The 27,975-nt window shown below is 38.0% G+C and overlaps 1 protein-coding gene across 13 annotated transcripts in view; it reads left to right on the forward strand.

The window, feature by feature from the left end:
* The window catches only part of LPP (LIM domain containing preferred translocation partner in lipoma), a 741,130-nt gene that overhangs the window by 543,448 nt on the left and 169,707 nt on the right, over positions 1 to 27,975 (forward strand). For all 13 annotated transcript variants that reach the window (XM_063722385.1, XM_063722384.1, XM_024244471.3 and 10 more), the window contains one exon: positions 8,652 to 8,778. In XM_063722385.1, coding sequence (XP_063578455.1) covers positions 8,652 to 8,778 — 127 coding nt within the window. The remainder of the gene's footprint in view (positions 1 to 8,651; positions 8,779 to 27,975) is intronic.

The raw sequence follows: 27,975 nt of genomic DNA on the forward strand, positions 1-27,975 counted from the left end.
GTGTCCTTAAAATTCATTCTTCAATAAAATGGAACATAAGAATAGAAGAACCAAGAGCATGCTTTTCTAATCCCAAGGAGCTGTGAGGAGTGTTCATTTAGAAGATTTCAGTTAAGATAGTCAGGTATCCACCTTCCACTTCTTTCCTTCTCTGTGGCCATCACTTTTAACCTGAAACAGAAGAGGTATCCAGCAAATCATCTGCCCCTGGCCAGAAGGGGTGCTCCTTCCATTTAAGCAGCGAGATGTTGAGAGTAGAGTATAATTCAGTGAGAGTCAAAAAGTGGAAGCAGCCGCAGGAAACTGCAAACTGCAAACTTGACACAACTAACTAGAGGGGGGAGAAAGAACGAAAATATCAGAAATATATTTTTTCTGGCAGGCTTTCAGCTCTAAAACGGGGCTAATTCTACCTTTTGAAAAGAAGATAATTTCAATGTTTCTTTTTTTTCAAGAACACATAATTGAAGTTATTTTCCCTCTGAGGGAAGGAACCTCTTGTACATCACTACAAATGGACAAGAAAAATGAGCAGCTCTGGTACCCGGAGTGATAGAGTATTCATTATCATGTAATCTTTTCGAATATCTTGGCTGCCTTTTCCCGGTGTTTTATCCGCCTGAGCGGTGCTTTTCTGGTAAGGTTCAGATTTGCTGTAAATTTGAGTTATCTAACACTATGTAACAAAGAGATCAACAGCAGGTAAACACTCAAGAAAGAAAAATGATCATGCCAAGGTCAGCCCCAGAGGAACTCAGGGGGCTGACATTGTGACAGACAGTGGGTATCCATTTTGTAAAATGGATCCTTAGCACACAGGTTAAAGCAGGTAAATTGTAGTAACAAAGATGCAAGATGGTGTGGTGTTTTCCTGGGAGCCATTTGCACCTTAGTGCAGGCTGTTTCCCATGCTTCCTTTTTCCTTTAGAAAGGATGATGGATATTTTTCTTCTCCACTCAGAAAAGGGGCAGTGGGATGATAAGGTGATTAACCTTTGTGTGTTCTTGATTTCATGCCCCAAGTGTAGTGAAAGTTCAGTAGGCTGCAGAAACCCTGTGACCTGCCCATTGCTTACTCAGATTCAGAATGCTGAATGAAGTTCTGGATGTTTCAGGGGATGCTGACGACTGGCCTAAGTCCTCTCATAAATGGAAATCTCTGTCATAATGAGGTTTCCACTTACTCAGTGTGTCTATTTTTATAGACTACAAAGGATCTGTAAATATGAATATCTGTGATTTCACTCTAAAGATTGGTAATGATATGTGCCTTGCATACTATGGGCACAAATGGGCCCAAAAAAATGATAGAGTAGAACCAAAGGAAGCTTTGAAAATAACATGTTACACATAAAGAAACTGAGGCTCAGAAAATGGAAATGATTTGAGCAAAATCACTGGACAACTTAAAGGCAGAACTAAGATTAAAGATATTCTGAATGGTCAGGTCTTCTGTATTTATGGGTTTCTATGTAAATGTATAATCTAATACCATGAAGTGTTATACAAATATGACAGATACTGTTATGTATGTTATTCTTAATCTAGTGGAGTTTCCTTGTTCATCAAGGGTCTTATTCATGTTTATATTTTGCTTCAGAAGCAAGTCTTCATTGTTGCACAGTCCCACCCATAAGGTTTACCAGGGATTTAGACCCAGATTTGGCTGTAAATTTGGCTTCATATTAAATATTTTCTTGAATGACAATCACCTGGGCCCCTAGCAAGAAAAGAGGAATGGCAAAGAAGAACCAGTTTTAGATAACTTTCAGCTGAAAAAAAAAAATCTTTAAGAAAGGAAAATACAGAAGCATAGAAAGAATATAAAGCATTCACTTTCCCATGACTTTCAACGATTAACCTTTGAGCATATTGTATTGCGTAAGGCAGGTCAGCCTGGCCAGTGAGTGACTTATCTCCATGTGGTAGTTCAGGGCCCAGTCTCCATCCTTCCTGTGCCTCACAAGGCCACATCTAACTGCAAGGAGCATGGGAAATGTAGTCTGGCAGTGTGCCCAGCAAGAGGAGGAAATGGATTTTGGTGAGCAGTTAGCAGGCTCTGCCATGCTTCGTAAACATCAGTCCTTTTTAAAGCATAGTAGCCACTAAATTGCTCAGAATGCCACTATATCTGGCTGCATTTTTTTTGAAAGTGTCAATGGCCTTGGTGTTAGAAGATGTTTGCCAATACACTTACTTCAGAAGCATGACTTTAATAAAAACTCAGCTCCCATTTTTAAATCTCCTAATGACTTCCCATTACTTAAAACAGGCTTGGCATTGACCATATCTTACTTCTGTATTCTCATCCTAGTTCTGTTTTTTCCTTTTTTTTTTGAGACAGAGTCTCGCTCTGTCACCTGGCCTGGAGTGCAATGATGTGATCTTGGCTCACTGCAACCTCCGCCTCCTGGGTTCAAGCAATTCTCCTGCCTCAGCCTCCAGAGTAGCTGGGACTACAGGCACCAGGCACCCGCCACCATGCCTGGCTAACTTTTTGTATTTTTAGTAGAGACGGGATTTCACCATGTAGCCAGGATGGTCTCGATTTCCTGACCTTGTGATCCACCTCCCTCAGCCTCCCGAAGTGCTGGGATTACAGGCGTGAGCCACCGCACCCAGCCTTTCCTCTTAACAGTTTTTTAGATATACACGTTCCTCCTGGAATGCCTTTAACTTTCTTCCTTCTTTCTTTTCTTCTTCTTCTTTTTCTTTTTTTTTTTTCCGTCTGTTGTACGCAATTTATTCTTCAAGATCAAACTAACAGGTCATCTTTTTTTGGCAGCCTTCTTCCATCTCAGAGCTCTGAATTCATACCTGTGTTTTAGAGCTTAGACTTTATTGTAATTGCCTATTTTCATGTCTCTTTCTTCCCAAACTGTGAGTTGTTAGAGACAGGATCTCTGAATAATTTGTCTTTATACTTACAGTTCTTGGCACTTGGTAATCCCTTAGGAAATTTACGTTAAGACAATTTTGACAGAGTCCTCTAAAATCTGTCGCTCAGTAACTCACCTGTGGATCATACAACATTAATTTGCCTTTAGTAAGAGATTCGGGTATTTCAGAAACAAACATATTAGTGATTAAGATTGATACTTACAAGAATGTCTTTTTCTAAGAGAAAGGTTTGCTTCACAATGTCTTTGTTTTGCTATTTAGCAGCAAACCTCCACTCTGATAAAAGAATAGACTCTTTTCGATTATCTGATAGATAATAGACTCAGACTAAAATCCAAACTGCCGCACAGTAAGAGAGCTAGAAAGTCTTGGAGACAATGATATCAAAACCCTGAGAGGCATTGCAGTGTAGAAGTATGCCCAACTCAGCACACCCCAGTTTCAATGTTCTGCCGTTTTTAAGCAGCGGTACCTCTACAAGGTTGCTCACTTATCTTCTTAGGTCTCTACTTTCTCATCCAGAAATAGGATTACATGTCATACAGGGCTGTTGTGTAGGCATTTGAGATTTCATATCTGTGAAAGTAGGCACCTTGAAAAGGGTCTTGCAAATATGAGGAATTAATATGCTACAGTGAATATGTTGCTGATACAACTCACACTTCTACTTCTGAAGAAACGAGAAACAAAATAACACAAATTATTCCCTTTCAGCACCTCCCACCACAAATATTCAATCGTGCTTTATTACCCATACAATATGCTAGAAGTTGCTTATTAACAAATAAGTTGGACACAGTTGTTCATTTTTCTTAGGAGGTATTGAGCCCTAAACACTATTGAGAGAGCGGTATTACAGTAGGTCTCTGATTATGACAGTGAGAATAGTACTGGATTACTACTTCTAGGCTCGAACACTGAAAGTTTTAAGCTGTCTTCTTTGGTGTGAGAGACAACTCTTAACTGAGGAACCCTGTGTTTCTCCATTATGTATTCCACAGGTGTTAAGTATTCTGCACTGAGTTAGTGACAGCCTTGGAGTGGAGGTGGAGGCTGTTCTCTAGCCAAATAAACTTCAGAAATACTGGAAGAAATGATCTCTCAGAATCTTTCATCATAAGAAAAAAACCAAGAATCCATAATTAGCATTAGATAAAAGAGTAGAATCTAACAGAAAATAGCCTTTCCAAGTGTTATTTCAGAAACAGCATAGCAAGCAAATAGAGTATTCAGAGAACAAAAAGAATGATACGTTTTTCTCAAAATCTGTGAAATATTGACAAGGTAAGTACTTTGAAATTAGATTTATACTTGAAATGTAAGTGCTAGGGGTAGAATCTAAATTTCTGGCTTAGATTTATAAAGGACAGGATCGGCCTTCTTGCTGCCTTGTTTATATTGAAAGGGAAACTGATATTAGGTTGAGACAATGATAAATTGTGTCTGTTCTCTGAGGGTCCACCCTAAGACTGAAGACAGGAATTATCAAGTTTTCTCTAAGAGTCGTTTGGCTTAATTAAAACAACTCGCACCATTATTATTAGAGGTAATATTTTGTACTTTTCTGGCACTTTCTATGGGAAGCATTGTTTGGTTGGGGAAAAAATGCTTGGCGCTTGGAGACAGGTGACACCATATTTTGGGCTCAAGGTCTCCCTGTATTGCAAGCCTGGAGAAAAGGTGTAGGTCACTTCCCAACCTCATTTTCAATTCCACTACCTGAACTGTAATAATCCACTCCCTCAGAGGCAGTTTGAGAGATTCAAAGAGATCCTCTTTGTTACAATTGTCTGAAAGTAGTTAAACTCTGTTTATCGTGGAATGTGGGTTATCTCACTTTAATTCTTACAGAGACTGTGAGGTACCACTGGCAAGTCCATTGATAGAAGAGAACCAGAAGTTATGAAAGGTTGATGATCTCACCTAAGGATGCCAAGTGAAGGCCATAGTCAACTCTCTGTCTCTAGCCATAATGATACTGCCATATAATGTATTCCTTTATTTCTGGCCACTAGTATATTAGATAAACTCACCATCTCATTTCAGTCTTGCTGCTCTCCCATTCACGCTCTACTTCAGAGGGAACTTTCTAAATATGATTAGAACACTCTTCTAAAAACACTTATCGTGGTTTCTAATGCCTGAATGTTCCTAATTGAGAACACGCAAATATATTCCCTGTGGTCTGTGAACTTCTTGAAATTGTAAGTAAATTTTGTGTACACTACAGATACCTGTTTTGTTGTTGTTGTTGTTGTTGTTTTGTCAAAAGACAGTTTAACACATTAGATTTTGAGACTTGTCCACGTTCTTACCCAAGGCCTGGAGCCCCTAGCTCACTGAGAAGCCCTAAACATGTCAGCATGGCATGGAAGCAGTAATTAACTGACCCTTCCTATTTTTCTACCTGTCCAGACCGAAATACTGAACCACTTGTAGTTTTTCCCACTCACACCAAACTACGTCTCAACTTTGAAACTGTGCTCCTCTCAGGGTCCTTCACTTGACCTGGGTTGGAAGCTCCAGGATAGCGGGTCATGTCCAGCATATCTTTATCACTTGAAGTCATCATGTTTAAAAATATTTATATTCATGGATTACAAAAGTAGAACTACTTGCTGTACAATAAAGAAACAAATGTAGAAAGTGGAAGTCCCCTAAGATTCCGCCTGCCAGAAAGAATCTCCTTCAACATTTCCGTACCCGGTCTTTATATAGATCTGTAAATAAACTGTAGTTACTCTATCCTATTCTGCAATTGTATTTGTTCTTTGTGAAACATGTCTTGTTCACCTTTGCAGGCTTGTTCCATAGATTTACAATGTATGTATCTGTCATTGTCTATTTAGGTGATTCTTTTGCTGGTTAGTTTACCTTGTTAGTCCTTGTTCCTCCTCTCAAATATGGCTCCTGTGACCAACCTTTGTCATTTAATTTTATTCACTTGTATGAGTACTTCTGCACAATTTTCTGGGAAGCAAGCCACATATATGCAATTTAAGGTTTAACAATACTGGCAACCATTCATCCAATATTCATGTTTATGCAAACACCTATCAATATACTATGCTATATATATTTTTTTTTAATTTTTCTTTTTTTGTGTGTGTGGGGGGGAATAGAATCTCCCTCTGTCATCAAGGTTGGAATGCAGTGGCACGATCTTGACTCAAACTCTACCATCCAGGTTCAAGCGATTTTCATGCCCCAGCCTCCCAAGTAGCTGGGATTACAGGTTTGCATTATCATACCTGGCTAATTTTTGTGTTTTTAGTAGATACGGGGTTTCACAGTTTTGGCCAAGCTGGTCTTGAACTTCTGGCCTCAAGTGATCTGCCAGCCTTGACTTCCCAAGATGCTGGGATTACTGATGTGAGCCACTGCGCCCGACCTGTGCTTTTTATAATTAATCATTTGTGCATGTTTCTTACCCCCCCACTAGACTGCAAAACTCTCAAAAACAAAGGTTGTGTGTAATATATCTTCATGTCCCTCCTGGGTTCTTACAGAAGGTACACAGAATAAACCCTGTAAGAATGAGTGGATAAAACAATAAACAAAAGAATAACTGAATAATTCAGTAGCTCCTCTAATCCTCGTGTGACAGGTAATGTTTACAGTTTAGAGGAGGTCCTAAATTTAATCTTTAATGTTTGCTAATAAATAAGTCAGTCAAGGATGAGCTCTTGTCCTGACTTTATCAAAACTAGCCCTCCCTGATTTTTGGGGGGGGTCTCAGTTTCCCTGTCTCACAAAGAGGAGATTAGCATAATGGTTCTTCAGATCCAGGCAAGCAACTCAATTTTTTTGTCTGTAACCTGAGCATATGCCATAGTTTACTCATCACTGTCTCATCTCTAATCCAAATTGTTCAACAATGCAATAAAATCTCAGGCTAAGGTTAGTGACCAGCATAAAATGATTTTGGCCTTTTCAGCCTTCTGCGTGTCTATACTTCAAATATCTGTATATTTTGGGAAACCAAAAAAAATGAAAATTATTTTAGAGAAAAGGCCAAATAGGTACCAATCAACCTTCTTGACTATGTTTAGAAGACATTTAACGCTTTAGACATCACACAAATGATTAATACCCATCTTGGAGTTGTTGTAGTAAATGTTGGGAATGATAGCATGTGTTCAGGGATTTGTACTTTACAGGATTTTCACATCCAAGAGCTAATTTGGTGTAGTGAAGATAATAGGAGAATGAATATGAAGCTTTAAGTTTTGTTGAACTTACTCTTATAAACATTCTGAAAAGAGAACCTTTTGGCCAACTATTTTAACAATGCATAAATATCAAGGCAAGAGCATTCCCAACCCACATCTCTGCCCATTACCCATGGCAGACATCATCATCAGTTCTAAATTTAAATAATAGCTTTTCTGTTTTTATAACACTTTTATTAAGAATGTTGGGGTGAAATATTAGAAATGGTCAAATTTATAGGCAATGGAAAATGTGATAAATTCCCTTTTAATCACATAGCACAAAGCTACTTTAAATCTAGTATATGGCCTTTATTCCTTTTTTACAAACTTTTTATTCTTCATTGATGATCTCAAGTATTCTGTCAATTGATATTTGATTATCTTACATTGCTATAATTCTGGCTTGCCCACCTATTTATTTTTTAATTATTTTTTTTTATTGCAGTATGTTTTGGGATACATGTGAGCTTTGGTTACATGGATGGGTTCTACAGTGGTGAATTCTGAGATTTTAGTGCACCCATCACCCAAGCAGTGTACACTGTACCCATAAGGGTGAAATGAAGGGGGAATAGACAAAGGCCCCAGTGGCCCTGCATGTCCCATATGGGTACAGGGGATGAGGGATAAAAAAACTATACATTTTATATGGAGTCTTTTATCCCTCACCCCCTGCCCAACCTGGCCGCGCCCAAGCCCCAAAGTCCATCATTTCACTCTGTATGTCTTCACATCCTCATAGCTTTGCTCTCACCCACCCATTTCAACACCAGCCCAGTGTCAATGCTACTGACTTATCATCGCTATTTGAAATCTGGCTGTTTGCAGTGCTGGAAAAATGAAATTACTCAACTTCCTTAACTGGAACAAAAGAACTAGAACCAAAATGTTCGCTTTCTGGACTCCTGTACTCGATAAGATTTATCTCATTTCCTATCTCAAAGTTTATATGTGGTCCCAAAGTACACAACTTCCACAAGCTCTTTATGCTGCTTGACTTTTTTCACCTGAGTGTGAGAAACTTCTACCTGTATGTTTTCTCCCTTTTAGCTGAATAAGGCCTAGCCTGCTCTGCTCCCTCTCTTCAGGAAGTCCATCGCGGGCTATGCGAGAGGTCCCACCTTATGCCCTTATTTTGCTCTTTCTGCAGCTGTTTTTCTTTAATTATTAATGTGCCTGTATCACTCACTTCACTTTAAGGTTCATAAGAAAGAAAGACTCAATTTATTTTTCTCATAAATGTATAACAGCAAATAGTGATTACTTAGCAATTGTTGAACAAAATAGATTCTTCCTATTGTAAACATGGATTTCTAAAGCCTGATAGATGACTCATCTAGATAAGGCAAATGAGTAAAGAGATGTGTCCAAGGTTAGCCACTGAATAAGTGATAAAACTAATTCTAAAACCCAGGTATCCTGACAGCCACGTCCAGTGCTTTTTCCTCTCCAGTGCAATCACTGCTTGTTTAGGCTGACTGCCTTGGTTGATGGTCTAGGTGGCAATTAAAGGACTGTGTGCTTTCTGCCTTTCAGGGTGGCCATACAGGGCAACTGGGGCCTTCGTCAGTTGCCCCTTCATTCCGCCCAGAGGATGAGCTTGAGCACCTGACCAAAAAGATGCTGTATGACATGGAAAATCCACCTGCTGACGAATACTTTGGTGAGTGGGGCCTAGAGCTGACTTCTGAAGTAACTATCTTGCTCTGATTTCCTTCCTTAGTAGTTGGAACTATTATCAGCTCCACTGGTAAAGTATTTGAGTTCAGATGCATGAGAGTTGATATACATCCCCCCACAACTAAGTAATTGTAGGATTTGCATTTGCAAGACTGCCATAAATGTGATGTCTACTTAGCTTATACTAAAATTTCAGTGGTCCTTAGAGTTTCCTTAGATACAAATTTTATTGTTGAGACTTATTTTTTACCAGCCTAGGCAACATGGGGAAACCCTGTCTCCATTAAAAATACAAAAATTAGCTGAGTGTGGTGGCATGTGCCTGTAGTCCCAGCTACTCAGAAGGCTGAGGCTGGAGAATCACCTGAGCCTGGGAGGTCGAGGCTGCAGTGAGCTGTGGCTGCAGTGAGCTGTGATTGTGCCACTGCACTCCAGACTGGACAACAGAGTGAGACCCTGTTTTTTTTGTTTGTTTGTTTTTTGTTTTAAAAAAGAAGACTTATTTTTTGACAACTTATTAGCTTCCCATTAAGCAGAAATAGGATTTCTTTGTATGTTCCCATTTCTCACTGGTCTAAAGATTCAAGTAAAAAATGTGGAATTGGATATTGTCTAATATCCAGTTTCCAGATTGTAATCTTAATCTTTTTTTCTATCTCAGTTCGAGAAATGATGTTCTCTTTGTAGTTTTAATTTTCCCCTCTTCAAACTTGTTAATAACTAGGAATGGTTAATCCTTCCAGTCCATGAATATAATGCAAATTTATGAATTATATGCCGATTGTGAGGTTTTGTGGACACATAACCTGTCCTCAGTGAGGTTAAAATTGTTCAGGAAGAGGTGAGACAAGCATACAAATAATTACTAGTCTAGGTAGAAAGTGATAAAAGACATGAGAAGGCTTAGGTCAATAGTTGCAAATTTTATTTTATTTTTATTTTATTTTATTTTATTTTTGAGACAGAGTCTTGCTCTGTCACCCAGGCTAGAGTATACTGGCATGATCTTGGCTCACTGCAACTTCCACCTCTGGGTTTTAAGCGATTCTCCTTCCTCAGCCTCCCGAGTAGCTGGGATTACAGGTGCCCACTGCCACACCTGGCTAGTTTTTGTATTTTTAGTAGAGATGAGGTTTTGCCATGTTGGCCAGGCTGGTCTTGAACTCCTGACCTCAGGTGATCCACCCGCCTCAGCCTCCAAAAGTGCTGGGATTACAGGCGTGAGCCACCGCGCCCGGCCAGAAGTTTTAAAAGCTCCATTTATTAGGAGCATCAGGAATACTTTGGTAAAGAATTGGTGGCACTTGAATCTGAGCCCTTTAAACCAGTGCCTTTCACATTTTTTGTGGTAGAAGACCATTTTCCTCCCAATCTGTTGGAGACCAGTATTTTTGTTGAGTCAGTTAAAATTAATTACTAGGGAAATAAAAGTCGCAAAATAAAATGGAAGATGAAATTTTATCCTTATTAGAGTTAACTATTAACGAATTACTCTTTTGAATTTTTATAGTAGTTTCTAAATATTACTCCTTTGTTCCTGTATTTATCTCATCCAGGGTGATAAGCATTTCGTAGACACCCATCCATGGACCACTTTTTGAGTGGCACTGCTTCAAGGACAAATAGAGAAAGGACATTTGGGGAACAGTATTAGTAAAGGCACAAAGATGGGGAAATTGCACAGGATTTTTGCTTCTTCAAATATTTTCTATTTTCGTGTCTTTTTTGCTCCTATATGGGAATATGTAATGACAGGTCAACTGACCACACCAGTCCAAAAACACACAGTAGATGAAGTAGGAGGTATTAGGATATGAAAACCCTGGCTTTTATTTGTGTTCAGGTGGCAGTTTAGCTTAGCTAAAAGAGCACAGAGAGTGGGAATAAAACATCTGGTTGTGGTCTCTTCTCTATCCCTCGCTGGCCAAGCAATACTGGCATGTCACCCATCTGCCTGAGCCCCATTTCCCACCTCAGTATATAAACGGTTGGGGCAAATGTTCTCTAGCATTTCTTTCAACAGTAATAAGTTCAATGTACAAACATCCTTAATCTAAAGTATAACAATAAAGCTAAACATAAATTGATGGAGATTAACAACAATGCATGGAGAACAGTAAAACAAAACATAGAAAATCCACAGTTTCTAGTTACATCAAAATACACAAAAAGTTTATTAATGCTCTTGTCATTGCCATGTGAGGAGGGTTTATAATGGGGTCTAAAATACATTTTTTAAAAGTGAGAAATAAGGTCTCTGTATTTAGGCCCTATTAAAAAGGAAAAGCTGACTTACCAAATATATATGCTTCAAATATCATAGCAACAAAACATATTGCCATAAAAAAAAAACTGAACATAGATGCTAATTGAATGAATGAATATATATTGAACACTCTGGGAAACAGATATAAATTATTACCTTTCCCTTCAAGAACTGTCCAAGCCCTACTACTTAGTAGCTTAGAAAACTTGAACAAGTATTATTCCCTCTAAACCTTCATTTTTGTTTTGTTTTATCTGTAATATGGGAATAATAACTAGCTTATACTGTTGTTATAAGAAATGAATGAAATATTTATACAAAGCACTTAGCCAAGTTCTTGGCATGTAGAATATGCGCAATACAATACTCAGGGTTCTCCCATGCTCTTGGGGCTTATACTTTATTTAAGACATAAGATATGCTCATTAAAAATCCATTAATAATGCTCAATTTAAATTTAAGTTCCTGCAACAGTAGAACGTATGTCATTGGTAAATAATCATTGCCAAATGGGAATGAATAACCATTTGAGAATTTGGAGAAATGGCTAACTTTTATTGAGTGCTTATGATACGGCAGCACTATATTTTATTTACATTATAGGAATTAACTCATTTCACTCTTACAGGAAAACATAACCCTGTGAAATAGATACTATTATCATTTTCAGATTTTGAAATTAAGGCACAGAAATATTAATTTGCCTAATGTCAACAGCTAATATATTGCAGAACTGAATTAGAATCCAGATCTGTACATTTAAACACCACACTGTAAAAGATGGGGAAAGCTAGCCAGGCTACATATTTAGAAGAGTGTTTATGGTGGAGATTAGCTTTGGACAGATGGGAAATAAGAGATGAGCATTCTCTTCTAAGTACACAGAATTAACAAAATATAAGTTGAGGCCAGGATTATTTAAAGAAAATTTACGTTATGTAGAAAACAAAAAAAAAAGTGCCTATGATAATATTTAGGCTGCTCTGCTAGGTGGTGGTGGGGGTAGATGTGGGTCTTACCTTTGAAGTTCTTATAGTCTAATAGGATATGTGTACAGAGTTATGATGTTATATTATAAGCACAAGGCAGAAAGTGACAAGTGACTTAATCAATGTTCACCAAGTGTTCTTTGAGAATTCAGAAAAAGGAAAGAGAAAATCAAGAGAGAGGAATGGAAAAGTATTTATGGAATAGTTAGCCTCTGAGTAAGTCTTTAAAATCGTGCTAATTGAGATTTGGAAGTAGGAAGATAGTAGAGAAGTGAAGTCATTTCTCATGAGGGGAGTTTTGACATAACAGGGAATGAAACCATTGTAGTTAAGTCTCCATGTGAGAAGTAGCAAATATTGGGAAATAAGTTTCAAGTAATAGGTTAGGACCAATCTAGGGAAGGCTTTCAACGTCCGGCTAAAGGCTAAGAATGTTATTGTCTATCATGAGTCCTTGCACATTGAGATCACATGCCATGGGAACTGCTCTATGGATAGTGGTTAAAAACATGCACTCCAGAGCCAGGATGCACTTCTTACCAGAAAGATGAAATCAAGAGGCAAAGGACTCGTGAAAAGAACTGTCCTTTATTGTTCCGCGCTTTAAACATTTCTCAAGCACCTTCTTTGTGCCTGCTACTGTGCTGGGTGTTTGGGACACCCAAATGCAGAGGCTCTGCCCTCATGGGGCTCACGGGTTCCTAGGAAGGACAAGAGAGTCACAGATGTCAAGGATTTCAGTGCAGATATCGGCACTGTGTTGGGTGTGACTGAGCTGCTATGTGAGAGTCCATAAGTCTGCCTGAGGATGAGCAGAAAGAATACATAGCAGTGTGTTTGCATCAGCAGGGCCTGACCCAAGAGCAATAGATAAAGTCTTCTTTTGCTTTCTGTCAGAGTTTTACCTTTGGCCTATTCTGGACTGAAAATAGCATTGCCAAGCACTTCCCTTAAATAACTTCTCTTTTTTGCAGGACTGTCCTCTCAGCCCTGCCAAAACTCCATCACCTACTCTTTCTTTACTACTTTGCCTATTTAATGCTGGAATTTTTATTTAAACTGTAGCTGATTTACTGAAGGTAATTAAGTGCTTTCATGTTGTAGATCTCCTGCTAGACTACAAGCTGTACTAGGGAGTGAGAGTGAACAAAATGTAAATAAATGATGTCAACAGAGTAGGTTCCTTTGTGGTCATGTTGCTTTGCTTCCAAGACACTCTTTTTTTTTTTTTTTTATAAGTGGAATGATTCATGAATATGTTACTATAGTTATTGTTTCTTTGCGGAGCCCCTCATCACTCTTAACAGTTTTATTTATATTGAATTATAATTATCGTATGCTTAAAAGTATTGGGAGAGGTGCCAGAAGATCACCTCACAGATGACTTAAGTACAAAGGAGAAAAGGAACTCTTATAATGGAGAGGTCTCCTGGAAGCCGTCTTAAACCAAGTAATGAAATTTAACATCCTCAATAATGGGACAGACTGGCATGTGCCAACTGAATGTAGGAAGTCTGCAGCATCATCTAGGCAGTGGTCTTGCTAAAATATTTCAGCTCTATCCAACCATGAGGAAGTAAAAAATGCAGATGATGGGACATGCTTCAAGACACCTGTCCTGAATTCTGCAACACGGTCAATGTTATAAAACACTATTCTAGATTAAAGGAAATTGAAGAGACATGCCATTCAAATGCAAGGCATGTGTCTTGATTGAATTCTGGATGACAAAAAAGCTGTAAAGGATTGGTAGCAAACTTAGAGAAATTTGAATATGAATGATACATTAGATAATACATCAATGTTAATTTCATGATGATATTAATGGCGTTGTGAATATGTAGGAAAATCTTATTTTTATGAGCTACTTGTTGCAGTATAAGGTGAGGTATGATTATGTCTACAGTTTTGTTTTGAAATAGTGATAGAGTGACAGAAATATAGACAGAGAGACAGAAAGAGAGAGAGGGATGATTGACAGATATATGTAGACAAACAGAGATAGAGATAAATGTGGGGAGGCAGAATCACCTTAGGTTAAAACAGCTAGAGATGCTCTAACTGCAACAACTATAAGGACTCCCCTCCTCTCTAAAAATGTACTGAAGCCTGTCACAAATGAATTACCTTAAGAATCCCTTCTTGGGTGGGTAGAGAGATTGACATTTCTGCACCTTCTCAACTTTCCTGTTTTAATGACTACAGTGGGTCTTTGAAATTTCCCATTATTGTTTTCTTTTTTTCTTGTTTTTTACCAGACATACACACCTTCTATTGCTGGTGAGATGAGGACAATTGTGGTAGTGATGACAAAAGCTGATATTTACCTAGAGCTCCATATGTTTAAAAAACCAAGTCACAGCCACAACGTGACTGGCAGACCTGGCGATGATGTCTTCATTTCATTTTTTGGATGGGGAAATAGAGATTCAGAGAGGCTCAATGAGTTGTTCAAGGTCACATGCTAATAATTTTGGAATTTGGCCTCACTCTTCTGATCTCATGTCTATTATAATACATTACCATTACAGAAAGGTATATAAATGCTGTTCCTGCTGATTGTCAGTAACTGGCTCTTTCTCTCCCATGTCATAACTTTTCCTTATGAAGTTATGATCTTCAAGTGAGAGATGGAGGGACTGCTTCTGCCCAAGATTACACGTTTGTACTCTGGACTTCAATGTCACTGATATGTTTCAACTATCTTAAACATCCTGAATTAACTGCTGTGACATGGCTGAGGTACATACATTAGGAAGACAGTCTACCTAATACCTACCTATCAGCCATTTTGCAGTCTGTAGTTCTTCTCTTGACCTTGGGAGAAGGCAAATCACTAATAGCCACAGTTCTTATTTTTTCAAGTCAGGTTTTTTATAAAATATAACAAGCAGGAACCCTTAACTATCTCACTGTTTGTTTTTTTTTTTAATGATTTCTTCTGAAAAGGTGATAGTTTTAGTGTTTCCATGCCTTCTTATGTCCATGTTCATTATAACTTGTGATTATTGCATTACAGTATTAGGTAAATGCCACAGATGTTGAACTGTGATAAAGCAGTTGGATGAGTCTATGTCTCTAAAGGGAAGATACAGTCTCTGTACTGTGGGCATTTGCCACCTACTTGGGCTTCAGTTTTGGCTATAACAGATTTCCTTACCATGGACATGTGTCTTTCCATTAACACTGGTGTCATTGAGAGGGCCTCTAAACACTGCTCTGTAGAGGAAAGGGAGGAAACATAGTAGAAAGTTGGGGGTAGGAGGAAATTCTTACCCAATTCAATAAACCAGACAGTGGGTGTTTAGCCCAGCTTATCTACAGGAAGCCTTGGTTCAAGTGCTTGCATTTTAGAGCAAATTTTTTCCTGGACAACTAGAAAAATATGTTGATACTAAAGGAGGCTCTCAGTTCTAGTGATAGATGCTTAAAAAGAACATGGGGTGGCTCATGCCTGTAATCCCAGCACTTTGGGAGGCTGAGGTGGGCAGATCACGAGGTCAAGAGATCAAGACCATCCTGGCCAACATGGTGAAACCCCATCTCTACTAAAAATAAAAAAATTAGCTGGGCATGGTGGCACGCACCTGTAGTCCCAGTTACTCAGGAGGCTGAGGCAGGAGAATCACTTGAACCCAGGAGGCAGAGATTACAGTGAGCCGAGATCGTGCCACTGCACTCCAGCCTGGTGACAGAGGGAGACTCCGTCTGAAAAAAGAAAAAAAAAAAAAGGAACACGGGGCGATGAAGTAGCTGTAAATTATTATAATTTAGAGTAAATTCAGAGCTTATAATAGAAAATGGAAAACTTTTAAATTGAGTATTAAAATGAATAGGAGAGAAAAGTATTATTCTCAGAAAATTGGGGCATCTACAGGGCTAGTTGCCATTTTTAAAGTTTGGTTTTTCAAACAGTTTTAGGTAGCTAAAGAAAAGCAAAGTTGAGTTTTTCTCCAGATAACCTTGAGATAACTCTTTGAAATTGTCCAAGACTTTTCCATGTTGGTTGTTACACCCAGAGCCTTAAGTAATACACTTAGAGCCTCTAAGTTTTATGCTTTCCTTCATTTTGTAAGAGAAAGCATGTTTGTATATGAAGCTTTTCATACATGTATGTCTCTGACTATGGCATAATTTTTTCCAAATAATAATATTCTGGCTGAGCAGCCCTTAAGGCTGAAGACAACACTATTGGAAGACAGTATCTCTGGAAATGGATGTTGTAATGCATCTAAGGATGGACTGGAAATATCTGACAGTATATTTTTAAGCATAGAGCTGTAATTATTTTGACATCATTTATATGATATTGTCTTATTCTTTCTTTAAAAAAAAGCAGAAGTATGTGAGCCTTAAAATTATTGAGTGAACTATTTGAAGAATCCTTCAGAGCATTGCCAGGTAAATTCTCTTCTCAGAACTTAGCATTTATCTAAGGAAACTTTTTGTTCATCTCTGAGTATTGTTAGTAGGAGTTGTTGAGAAATTTTGCAGAAAACCAGGAGTTTGTTCCAGTGGAATAGTCTTTCATTTTTCAAAGGACAGCTAGACAAAAGTAGAAGGCATGAGGCAGCAGGGAACTAGCACATGCTAAGCCTTGAGAGAAAAAAAGCATGAACATGAATAAAGTGCTATGATTGATCATTTTATTGGTTATGCCAGCTCATTGTATTTGGTGCCTTGGTATCTTCTCAATTAAGATGAAAATGGAGGGCCAATGAATGTTCATGAATAGAAACAGAACAAAAAAAAAACAATGAGGAGGATGGTCCATTTTCTTTCTGCACTAGTGGAACCAGTTGATAAGTGAGCTTGTCCAGAGGACTTGACTAAGATGCTTAGGAAATTAAAAACCATGATTTGAGGTGCAGTTGAAGGTATGGAGAAAGGAAAACCTAGAGCCCTCATTGCTATTGAGAGACTATCATGTAGAAAAGGAATTTGACTTAATATTTGTGATTCAAAAATTAACAACAAAGGCAAGTGAGGGGAGTCTGGCCAGTTCCCATTCAACGTAATGAAATCACTTTCTTAAGAGACAGAAGAAAGTCTTTGTCAAATTCTGGGTCAGAATCTAATAATCCCTTGTTGGTGAAAATAGTGATAGGTACTCAAGCAACTGATGGATGATTAGATTATACTTCATAAGTGCTGTCCGATTCTGACATTTTGTGACTTAGGCATCTAAACTTGTTTGGAAGTTAGCGTCTTGCATCCAACTTCTAGGTCTACCCCTAGATTATCATTATTATTATTACATGATTTCAACTAACATTTATATAATGCTTTTTAAAGCACTTTTCTACGTGTTATATCACTTGAGCAAGACAGCAGTCCTACAAAATAGACAGTGTGTTTATTTCCATTTGGGATATGAAGAAATGAAAGATTTCAGTGATTAAGGGACTCCCCATTCCCCAGGGCTCTCCACTACCCTCACAAGTCATAAAGCAGGTAAGTAGCAGAATTGCCCTGGAGCGCAGGCCTACAGACTTTAAATTCTTTTCGCTTTTCACCCCATTTTGCTGTTAACACCATGTTGCTGAATTGGTCATGGGCCATAAGATAGTTGAGTTAACATACTTAATGTTTTAGCTTTTTAATCTGTATAAGGAACGATGTGATTGCTTTGTAAAGTGCTTAGAGGATCTCAAATGAGAGGTGTAAACTAATTTGTATTTCATAGTTTGTGTTATTATGTGACAAGAAAATGGTTTCCAAAGTGCTCCTATCAATTACAAACTGGAAAATGACTCCTGGTGGGCAGCTACCTTTAGTGGATCTTTTTTTCACAAATAAATGACCTAATTAATGAAAAACCCCAAAACCACAATGGAAGAAAAATTAGACAATAAGTGGCTTAGAGAGAAGGTTGTATTGATTTGGGGGGAGAAAATGGGTTCTTGGTTTTGTTTCTCTCCAACTTTTTGTTTAGGGTGTCTTTGAGTTGTGGGAATAGAATGTTTTCTAGTTAATGTGGCATATTAGATATATTTTATTTTGTGGTAGTGACTTCTGGTAATGTTTGTTCAGAGTAGTATATGTTTACAGCACTAAATAAATAATAATCCTGAGCATTTTATGTGTTCTATCTTAGCATACGTTAATTTTTTATTAATTTGGCTAGAGTGTTCGTTTGTTTGTTTGTTTGTTTTGTGTCAGAGTTTCACTCTTATTGCCCAGGTTGGAGTGCAATGGCTTGATCTCGGTGCACTGCAAACTCCACCTCCAAGGTTCAAGCGATTCTCCTGCCTCAGCCTCCCAGGTAGCTGGGATTACAGGCATATGCCACCATACCAGGCTAATTATTTTTGTATTTTTAGTAGAGACGAGGTTTCTCCATGTTGGTCGGGCTGATCTCAAACTCCTGACCTCAGGTGATCCTCCGGCCTCGGCCTCCCGAAAGTGCTGGGATTACAGGCGTGAGCCACTGCACCCGGCCTGGCTAGTATGTTTTTAAGCATTGATTTGGAATCCCAGACTTAAGAGTAAAGAAGAATATGATCTTAGAAATTATCTAGGAAAATCCTTCATTTTCTAGAAAACTGAATCCCAAATGACTTATCCAAAGCCATGCAACTAGATGTATTTTGAATTCTATGGTCAAAATTTTCTGAGTAATGGACAGTCTCCGATGGCAGGGCTATTTACAAAGGAGCAGACGTAGGCCGGGCCTGCTACTTTTGTGATCTCAGACCTTAGATCCACCCTATTCAAACATAAGAACACATTGCCCTTAAAAAGAATAAAATAAATAACTTTTAAGGAATTATGTGTATGTATTTTTCAAATACAAAGGAACCAAAGTTTTCTTATACAAAAGAACAAAAGAGATTCCCAATATCTTTTATCTCAGTGTCTTTATCCAATTTACTTGTAATATTTCCCATCTGTTTTCTCCACTAAATGTAAGTCTGCGTGAGGGCAACAATTTATGTTTAGTTCAGTGTTGTGTTCCTATCATTCCTGGAGTAATGTCTGGCACATCAGACATGTTTAATAGGTGTTAATGAATTAATGAACTAATAAATGAAAACTGTGAGCAGACATTCACATTTCTGTGACAGGACATGGTGTATAGTAAACTGCAGGGAGGAAATACTTCATTCATTTAAGTTATATTTATTTAGCACCTTATAAAATCATAAAATGTTAGAGCTGGAGGGAATCTTAAGAGACTATCTAGGAAAACCTCTTCATTTTTAGAGATCATGAAAATGAGTGAGATTTTTAGGGTCACAAATTTGTTAGTGACAGAGCCACAGAGTATAACTCAGATTTTCTCATTCCTTTTTTTTAATTCACTTAAGGGCACTGGAGAATATATAAACTAGAGTAAGACATGGCTGCTACGTTTATTGAACTTAAATTTAAATTGGATTAACACCTTTGGACTTGATCTCTTTTGCATGTATCTACTGTGAAATTTGAAGGTTCAACTGGTCAATGAAGAGAGTACCTGGTTAAGATTTTATTTTTAAGTACTGGGTCACATTTTCTCCACCTGTAGGTTTCATCTATAGTCTTTGGTTCCCAGGACCATTTCGTACCACCACAATTTTCTTCTGTTCTAATCTAATTGGATTGGATGGACAGGGCATCACATTGAAAGAAACATTCTTTTCTTGTGTTTACTTGAGTTGTCCATAGCAACCTGTCCTGAAAGATTGTCCATTTAAAGTAAGCCTCTTCAGGATTGTGAACCACCACCCAGGATTGGTGTTTCATACCATCTTGATACAAACAGCAGACATCCAGTCATTCAGCTGTATTAGGATCACTATCTCTTTATCAGGAGAAAGAAGAGAAAAGTAGAAGAGAGATTTCTACTTCATAATTGAATGTTCTTTGCTTATTAACTGTGGAAGCAAACTTGAAATTCTGGGAGAGAAAGCACTGATGGGGCACACATTGTATGTGGTGCAAAGAAAGTCTCAGTTTGGTACTGGTACCTGAACCTACAAGTGCTAATTATGCATCTTTTGGTATTAACACACAAACACAATTAACTGTGAACTCAGCTCCTTTTCCCTTTCAAACCACCATCATTCCCCCAACCTGCACTTTCCCCACCACTTTCTCTAAAACACACAGATAAGCATCTCTTTACAGGCTTTGAAGTGACATTAGGATTGTCAGAAGGCATAATTAATTGACTGTCAGCAAAGCTATTGTTTGAACATCTGTGGAGTTGTACTTGGTAGGCATCTGGTTTTTTTGTTGTTGTTTTGTTTTGTTTGAGACATAGTCTTGCTCCGTCGCCCAGGCTGGAATGCAGTGGCATGATCTTGGCTCACTGCAATCTCCACCTCCCGGGTTCAAGCTATGCTCCTGCCTCAGCCTCCCAAGTAGTTGGGACTACAGGCACGTGCTACCACGCCCAGCTAATTTTTGTATTTTTAGTAGAGATGGGTTTTTACCATATTGGTGAGGCTGGTCTTGAACTCTTAACCTCGTGATCTGCCAGCCTTGGCCTCCCGAAGTGCTGGGATTACAGGCGTGAGCCACCGCACCTGGCCCTGTTGTATTTTTAATTGACCAATTCATTCATCTACAAATATTTATTGAGTGCCTACTACTCACCAATTATTGTAGTGTATACTGTGGGAGATAATGGAAATGATATAATGGCCAAGGAGAGAAAGCATTTGTCAAATCCTCTAGGGCCAAGGGTTTTGATAGTGAACAGATTTCACAACTGGCAGTGGAAAATGTATTCTTTTCCATCCGGGTTCAGAGGATTTTGCCACTGTACTTGTGCTTATAAAATGCTGAAATAGTTCATGTGAAGAGGTACAGGCATACTTCTTCCTGGTGTGTGAAGATGAGTGGCAATGCACTGTCTGTGGTTAGAGTTCCCACCAAAAACGGTAAAATACTTAAAAAGAAAAAGCAAAAAATAACCAAGGCAATAAAAAAAAAAAAAAAGAAATCACAGAAGCGGGTCCAAGTTAATGACCTTATCCCAATTCTCTTGCTAAGTCTGACTCTGATGTTAGTCATGTTGTATTTAATTCTTCCAGATTTCCTATAGTACTATACAGCTCTGATCTCAGTCCTCACTTGGTTCTAAGGTTTGCCCATCAAACTTTGAGCTTGTATGAGCCTTGAACTTGGCTCTACTCCTATCTGGCAGTGAGCATCATTTGTTAAAATTCAACAAGAGAAAACAGAAACAGTGTACACTAGTGACTTGCTGAAAGAGCCTAAGAAGATACAGTAGGCAGGAGTAATGGAAATGAGTTTTTAACCTCCACTGACTCACCCTTTGTTTCCTAGTCAGCCTTAGGGTCATGGCAAAGTTACAGAGGCATTTAGAAATCATCTCGCTTGAGAGCTTCCCTTTTTTCAGTCATTAGTGAGCATCTTCATAATTTTTTTTTACCATATATGTAAACTCTCCATAGTATTATTTGCCTAATATTTTTATTTAAATCAATTAACTTTTTATCTGACTTTGTCTTCCTTCATGTCAATAACATCTATAATTTGATTCTGTGGGTTGAAATACTAAGTTGCTTCTTTCCTGTAAAGATATTAAGCTGAATACTATATTTAAATTTTAAAAATATGGCTGGAATTACAGATCGCATCTGTAATCCCAACACTTTGGGAGGCCGAGGCTGGAGAATTGCTTAGTCCAAAAGTTCGAGACCAACCCAGGCAACAGAGTGAGACCCCCATCTCTACAAAAAATGAAAAAAAATTACTAGGTATAGTGATGCACATCTGTGGTTCCAGCTACTCACGAGGCTGAGAAAGGAGGATCAATTAAGCACAGGAGGTCAACGGTGCAGTGAGCCATGACTGCACCACCGCACTCCAGCCTGAGTGACAGAGTAACAGTCTGTCTCAACAAAACAAAACAAAACAAAAAACAAAGTTCATTTCATGCACCAGCTAATGTTTGAAATATTGAGAAATGTGGATATCATTCAACAAGAAGAAAAATTGATAGGATACCATGGTGAAATGGTGTCCTCAAGCTTACCCATTAAGTGTATAAAGCATACTTTTTACTTTTTTCTTTTGCGTGTGGAGTCATCATGTTCTTGTGAAGGATCGTGTTATGTTAGATAGTGTTGTGTTAGATGTTGTTCCAGGCATCCAGCATGAGAGGCATTGCCAACCTGATACTGTCCCACTGACTCATTGTGACATCTTAGGCCAGTTTCTTTTCCATAGGTCTCATCTCTCATATCACGAGATGAGAACACATGAACTATTGTGATCCTTTTGAACTTAATTCCTTTGCCTCAAACACTTTTCATATATTGTCCTGTCTACACTGTTAAAATGTAGGTGAGTAAGAAAAACAGCTGCCCCATGTAAAATTTCAGTGCTGCTTGCCTCAGAGTTCTGGAGAATTGTAAACAAACCCAATAATTATATTTCCTAGATCTCTTTATGCTCTGCTTCTTACTGTTACCCATTTCCTGAGGTTTATAAGAGGGTCACTGCCTTGAAAGTAGCTTTCAGTGCCAGGTAATAAAAGTGGAATAGGATGTTGAATATGATGAAGAATATCATGCACTAAGTGTTGGGTACACTAGCAGCGTCACTCTGTTTCAGCATTTTCAGTAATGGTGTTCAGTCATGGTAATTGGCATACCGGCTCAGTAATGGTGTTTACTAATGGTAATTGGCATATGTAAGTGATACTGATATGGGTAACCATCAACGGAGCAATAGTCTAATGTAGATGATACAGCAGTGGTAAAAATGAATAATTCATCTTTTGTCAGATAGCTTAGTAAAGTGAGCGCTAGATTTGGAGTCAGGAAATCCAAGTGTAAGTCATCTTTTCTGGGTGACGTTAGTGACATGTGACATTTGTGCTCTCCTTAGAGTATTTTGTTATACATTCTTGAGAACTCTTCTTTTAGCAGCTTTAAAATGAGTGTTATTTTGCCAGAAAAACTAACATATCCATGGACAAGTTAGAAGTTAAAACCAACTTATTTCAGTTTTCTTGTTTAGATTAGCTCTTCTATAGAACCTCAGAGTCTTCCTGAATTTCAGATATTTCACTTATTAAAAGGGTAATTATCCCTATCTATTTTATGTGCATATTGTGGGAATCAAATTAAATAAGTCGGTATGAAAAAGTTTTCTAAACCGTAGCAGAAGACCAAAAATTTAAGAGGTGTTAGTATCTCCACCTAGTGCAGCATCTGGCTTGATCTGTGCCATTTATGATTAGTGTGTAATAATCATTCCTCTAAATTGTTAACGTCAGTGTTTATCTGTTTGAATTAACACTTTGTATTTTCTTATGATGTTCTGTTGTAATTGGAATATCACTGGAGAATACAAAAAGTGTTTTTTAGTCATTGTGTGTGAGAAAGCAACACACCAAGATATACCACAATGTTCTTGTTTGCTGAGCAAACTACTCTTGCTTTTTAATGTGGAATGTAGAAGAACTAATTGAAAAGAGACAAAATGAATTTTGACTCAGATTGAACAGGATGAATCATAACCCACTTTCTCATCTGAGATGTGAAGAAGAAAATGTAAAGGAAACCAACCACCACACAGCTTTACTGTCAGTGTCAGCATAATCAATATAGAGTGTTTTTCAGCAGAATAAAGAATACATTTCTGCAAGGCTGAGAGTTGCAGGTAGTCGGAAACCTAGTTATTTTTGCTTTGTCTATAGTCTGCTAAAATTGTCTAGTTCTGCCTTGGTTAAAGCATTCTAATCAAGAGAGTTTGGGGCCCCTCAGTAATTGCTTCTCAAACCATTCAGAAATGTACATGTGATCTCTACTGAACAGAGGCCAATCAGAGACTGGACCCTCTATTGAACGTCTGGTCCCAGTGTCATTTTGTCAGATGGTCAAGAGCAGGGAGACAGCAAACATACAGAAACCTGGACAGGACTGAATTGCTGCTTCCCTGAAAATAACTTACTTGTGTTTATCGATGTGAATGATTAAACAAAAACACTTTGTCCTATTGGATTCTAGAATTTAGATGCATAATCTACTTAGCTTGTGAATGTAGCTTTAAAAAAAAAAAGATTTTACACAAATAAAGAGGCGCTATAGCATATCCTAGGAAAAAAACTCTAAAAATTCCTAAGTCAAAATTTATTTCTAATTTTTGTTACTATTGTATTTGATTCATAACTCTTATGATCTTTATTTTCCTCGTGTGTGTTTATATATTTTCTATTTTACTGTAATATTACTAAGATGGGAGAGCACATCTTTCATGTCTTACTCTTCCTCTCTTCTCCAAAAAGAAAAATGAGAAGAGGAGATAGAGCTGGGTGACTTTTTTAAATCTCTTTGTATCACTCCATCAAGAGTTTTGCTTGCAATAGAGGTTCTCTAGCCTGATTTGATCCTAAACCATTCTCACTAATGGTTCTGCTTAAAATAAGACTAGTACATATTAAGCACTTACTATTTAATATGAGTTCTACATGCATTACTTATATCTGTACTATAACTCTAGGCAGTAGATACTGTTCTTTTGCAATGAGAAAGCTGAAGCCAAGATAAGTTAAATAATTCTCCCAGAATCTAGTAATTAGAGTTGCAATTTGAACCCAGAACCCAGCTCTTAACCCCTGCATATACCATGCCTGTGACTATAGATTTCAGAAAATGAGCTAACCAAGGCCTGGAGAAAGATTAGGCTCACAGGATCTGTGCTCATTCCATGGCTTTTCTGGTAAATCCTATTCTATTTTTTCCTCTACTTTCCCTGGGGGATGTTTTTAGTATGATTTGATTTTCTCTGATTGAAGGGTCTCACCACAGATAAGGGAGCAATTAGAAATACAGATACACCGTCTCTTTGTTTGCATTGTACCAGATGTCTGCTGGGACAGTGTCTTTGCCCTCCTACATGGGTAGTAGTGCCCAGCTGGGCTGCTTAGTCCAGATAACAAAAGACGATTTCTGACCGTAATTTTGTTGTTGTTGTTGTTAATAACACTTGAAATATGCATCTTTATTCATCCATTCCTTCTTGGACTTGGAACCTGGTTATTATGATTGTAGCAATATTTATGCCCAGAAACTCTCTTCTCCCCACAATTTGCCTCAATCCAGTACTGCTTGCTTTCACACATGTAAATAGTTTTAACTTTTAATGATCCATCCCTATGGCATCTTCTAGTCTAGTGATCTGTAGAAAAGCCAGGCCCAGTCTCATTGCCCACATGGAAATAAGAGAGAGCAAGGAAAAGGGGACTGATTTTGAAAATAAAGTCACCCTGTTGACATGTCATCAGTCAAAGGAGTTCAGTGCAATAACTAGCAATTGGCTCACTCAGTCGGAAGTTGATGCTATTTTAGGCCGACAGCGGCAGTGTCAATGTATCTGTGAATTTTGCCATTTTATTTCATTAAGATGGTTCAGGAAGTCAGACACTGATTAACTGATTCTTCGACTTAGTTCCCACTCCTAATTTTGGATGTGTGGTGTCTTTAGGAAGCTGCTGTGTCACCTTGATTCTAAACAAAGGTTTTGTTGTGCCTCTAGAGCAATCCGGGACAGTCTACCCTTGTATCTGATTATGCTGGGACCTGCTGTGTTCTACCTCTCTGGTCACAGGTGGTATGGGGATACTTTTGCTTCCGGTTCTCCTCTGGCAGATCAAGCAAATGCAATTCAAGTGCGTGCAGCCCGTTCCCATTCAAAATGTATCCGTCATAATAACAGCATTCTTGCTGACGCATTAGACTCAAGGTGGACTTAATTTGGAGATCACCTAAGAAGACATCTGTGGAAGGAATGGCCTCAGCATTGCAGTCACTTTCGAAGTCAAGAGGTATTCTAGACAGACCACACAGTATGTATAGGTAAGACTAGGAAAATTCTAAGTTTTGTGTTGTTGCTAAGGGCTTGGAATCTTATTTTATTTATAAACATGCTCTAGATAAGAAGGATAAGGATCTCTAGATAGGAAATATATGTTGTTCTTTGTTTCTCCATTTATTCAATAATTATTGAAGGCCTATGATACGCCAAACAATTGTTCCAGGCATTTCCATTAAACATTAGTCCAGAAAATATAGACAGAAGTGCTTACAAATAGCTCAATTACAATATGATATATTGCTGGAGTTAGGTGATATGGGAGGAAAGAAGTTAGAATGGCTTAGTATGAATGGAAAAGTGGAGAAAGATTTTCTGACATAGATGATGTTAAGACTGAATATTAATGGAATTTTTCAGGTAAGCCATGAATTCAAGGGCATTTCAGACAAACAATTCAGTAGGGACAAAGGTATAGAGACCAACACCAAAATAAGTGCAATATGACTGCCAAAGAATATTGGAAGGAGAAATGAGACAAAATGAATGATTAGTGGCCAGATCAAGAGGGCCTCTTATTTCTTACTAAAGAATCTAGAGTCTGTCCTGAAAGTGTGGAAACTCCATGAAGGGTTTCAACAAGGGAACCACAGGATATTGATTAAAGATCACTCCAGGTACTATTGTGGGGAGAGGTGTTCAATGGGACAAGATTTGGGGGATGAAGATCAGTCTGGGTGTCATTTGTACTTGTCTAAGGGGAATAAGGGCTGGAACCAAGGCAGTCATCTTGTGACAATTTAGAGAAGGGTTTCAAAGGGGAGTAAGAGGGATGGGTTGAGACTTATTCCTGGGCCTCTATCTTGGGTGGGTAATGACATCACTAAGTGATGTGAGAAAAAGAGAAGGAGTTCAGTAATGGTGGTGCCATCAGTCCACAGAGATCCTCTCTCTATCAATACTTATTGAGCACTTGCTGTGTGTACACACTGTTCTAGGCATTGGTGCTACAGCAGATGAAAAGCTTCTTTTATGGGGCTTACATTCCAGTGAGAAGAAAATGATGACACATAAATAAAATACATAGCAGGTCAGATAGCAGTATATCCTACTGAGAAAATTATGCAAGAGAAAGGGATAGTGAGTGATACAGTGGTATTGGGGTGGAAGTATATGGTGAACAGTGTGACTGCTATAATTGTGAGGTCTCTATTGTAGGTGAAATCTGGTCTGCCTAATTTTGTTTCTTTTCCATTTTTTGTTTGTTTGATGAATTATTATTTCTTCTAAACAAGGCAAATAAACAGCAATAGCAACATAAACATTTACAAGCACATAGATGTAGGCATAATAGTTTGTGTTGCCAACATAACACATGCCAGGAAAAACAAAAGAAAACAGCAGCTAAAAAAAGTAAATATCAAAAAAGGGAGCTTTCTCAGACACAAATTCTTGTTATTCAAAATGCTGTATAGTTTGAACTAGAAAGTCACAGAATGGGACCTTAGATTTAATCCAAATCTCTTAGTTTAGGCAGAGAAACCTTCAGCCGAGCAAGGAAGTCAGTTACTCAAGGACACACAGGTAGGTCTACAATTTAGGTTTTCTAACTTCATGTCTAAGGATCTTACCCTTATCACCATCCCAGAAAAGCCCAAAGTAGCTTGGGTCTAAATTTCCACTTTGCCACAGTAACCTTGAGCAAGTTTTGCTTCTGTTTGCAACAGTTTGCTCATTTGCAAGGTAGGGATGATTATAAAAGTGTCTGTGAGAGGGGGTTTTGGAGGATCAAATAAGTTAATAATACATACAAATTACTTACAGATGTGGGCTGACACACAGTTAATGTTCAGCAGTACTGAGAGTATTGAAACGTTATGATATAGGCTACTTAGGTTTTGTGTATTTGAACATAAACTTGAGACCAATTTCTGGTGATGACCACAAGTAAGATATTCTGTGTTTTAGTTAAGATGATTTCCAGTTAAGATGTTGAAATATTAAATACTTTTCTTGGATCACTGAATAATTATAAAATATGTTAAAATAACTTTGATATTTATTTCATTCATAGAAGTTCTAGACAATCCAGTCTAGAGAAGAGTTATGTAAAATTCTACACCAGAAATAGAACCCTACCTAACCTTGA

Source organism: Pongo abelii, chromosome 2 (genome assembly GCF_028885655.2).
Source record: "Pongo abelii isolate AG06213 chromosome 2, NHGRI_mPonAbe1-v2.0_pri, whole genome shotgun sequence".
NCBI lineage: Eukaryota > Metazoa > Chordata > Mammalia > Primates > Hominidae > Pongo > Pongo abelii.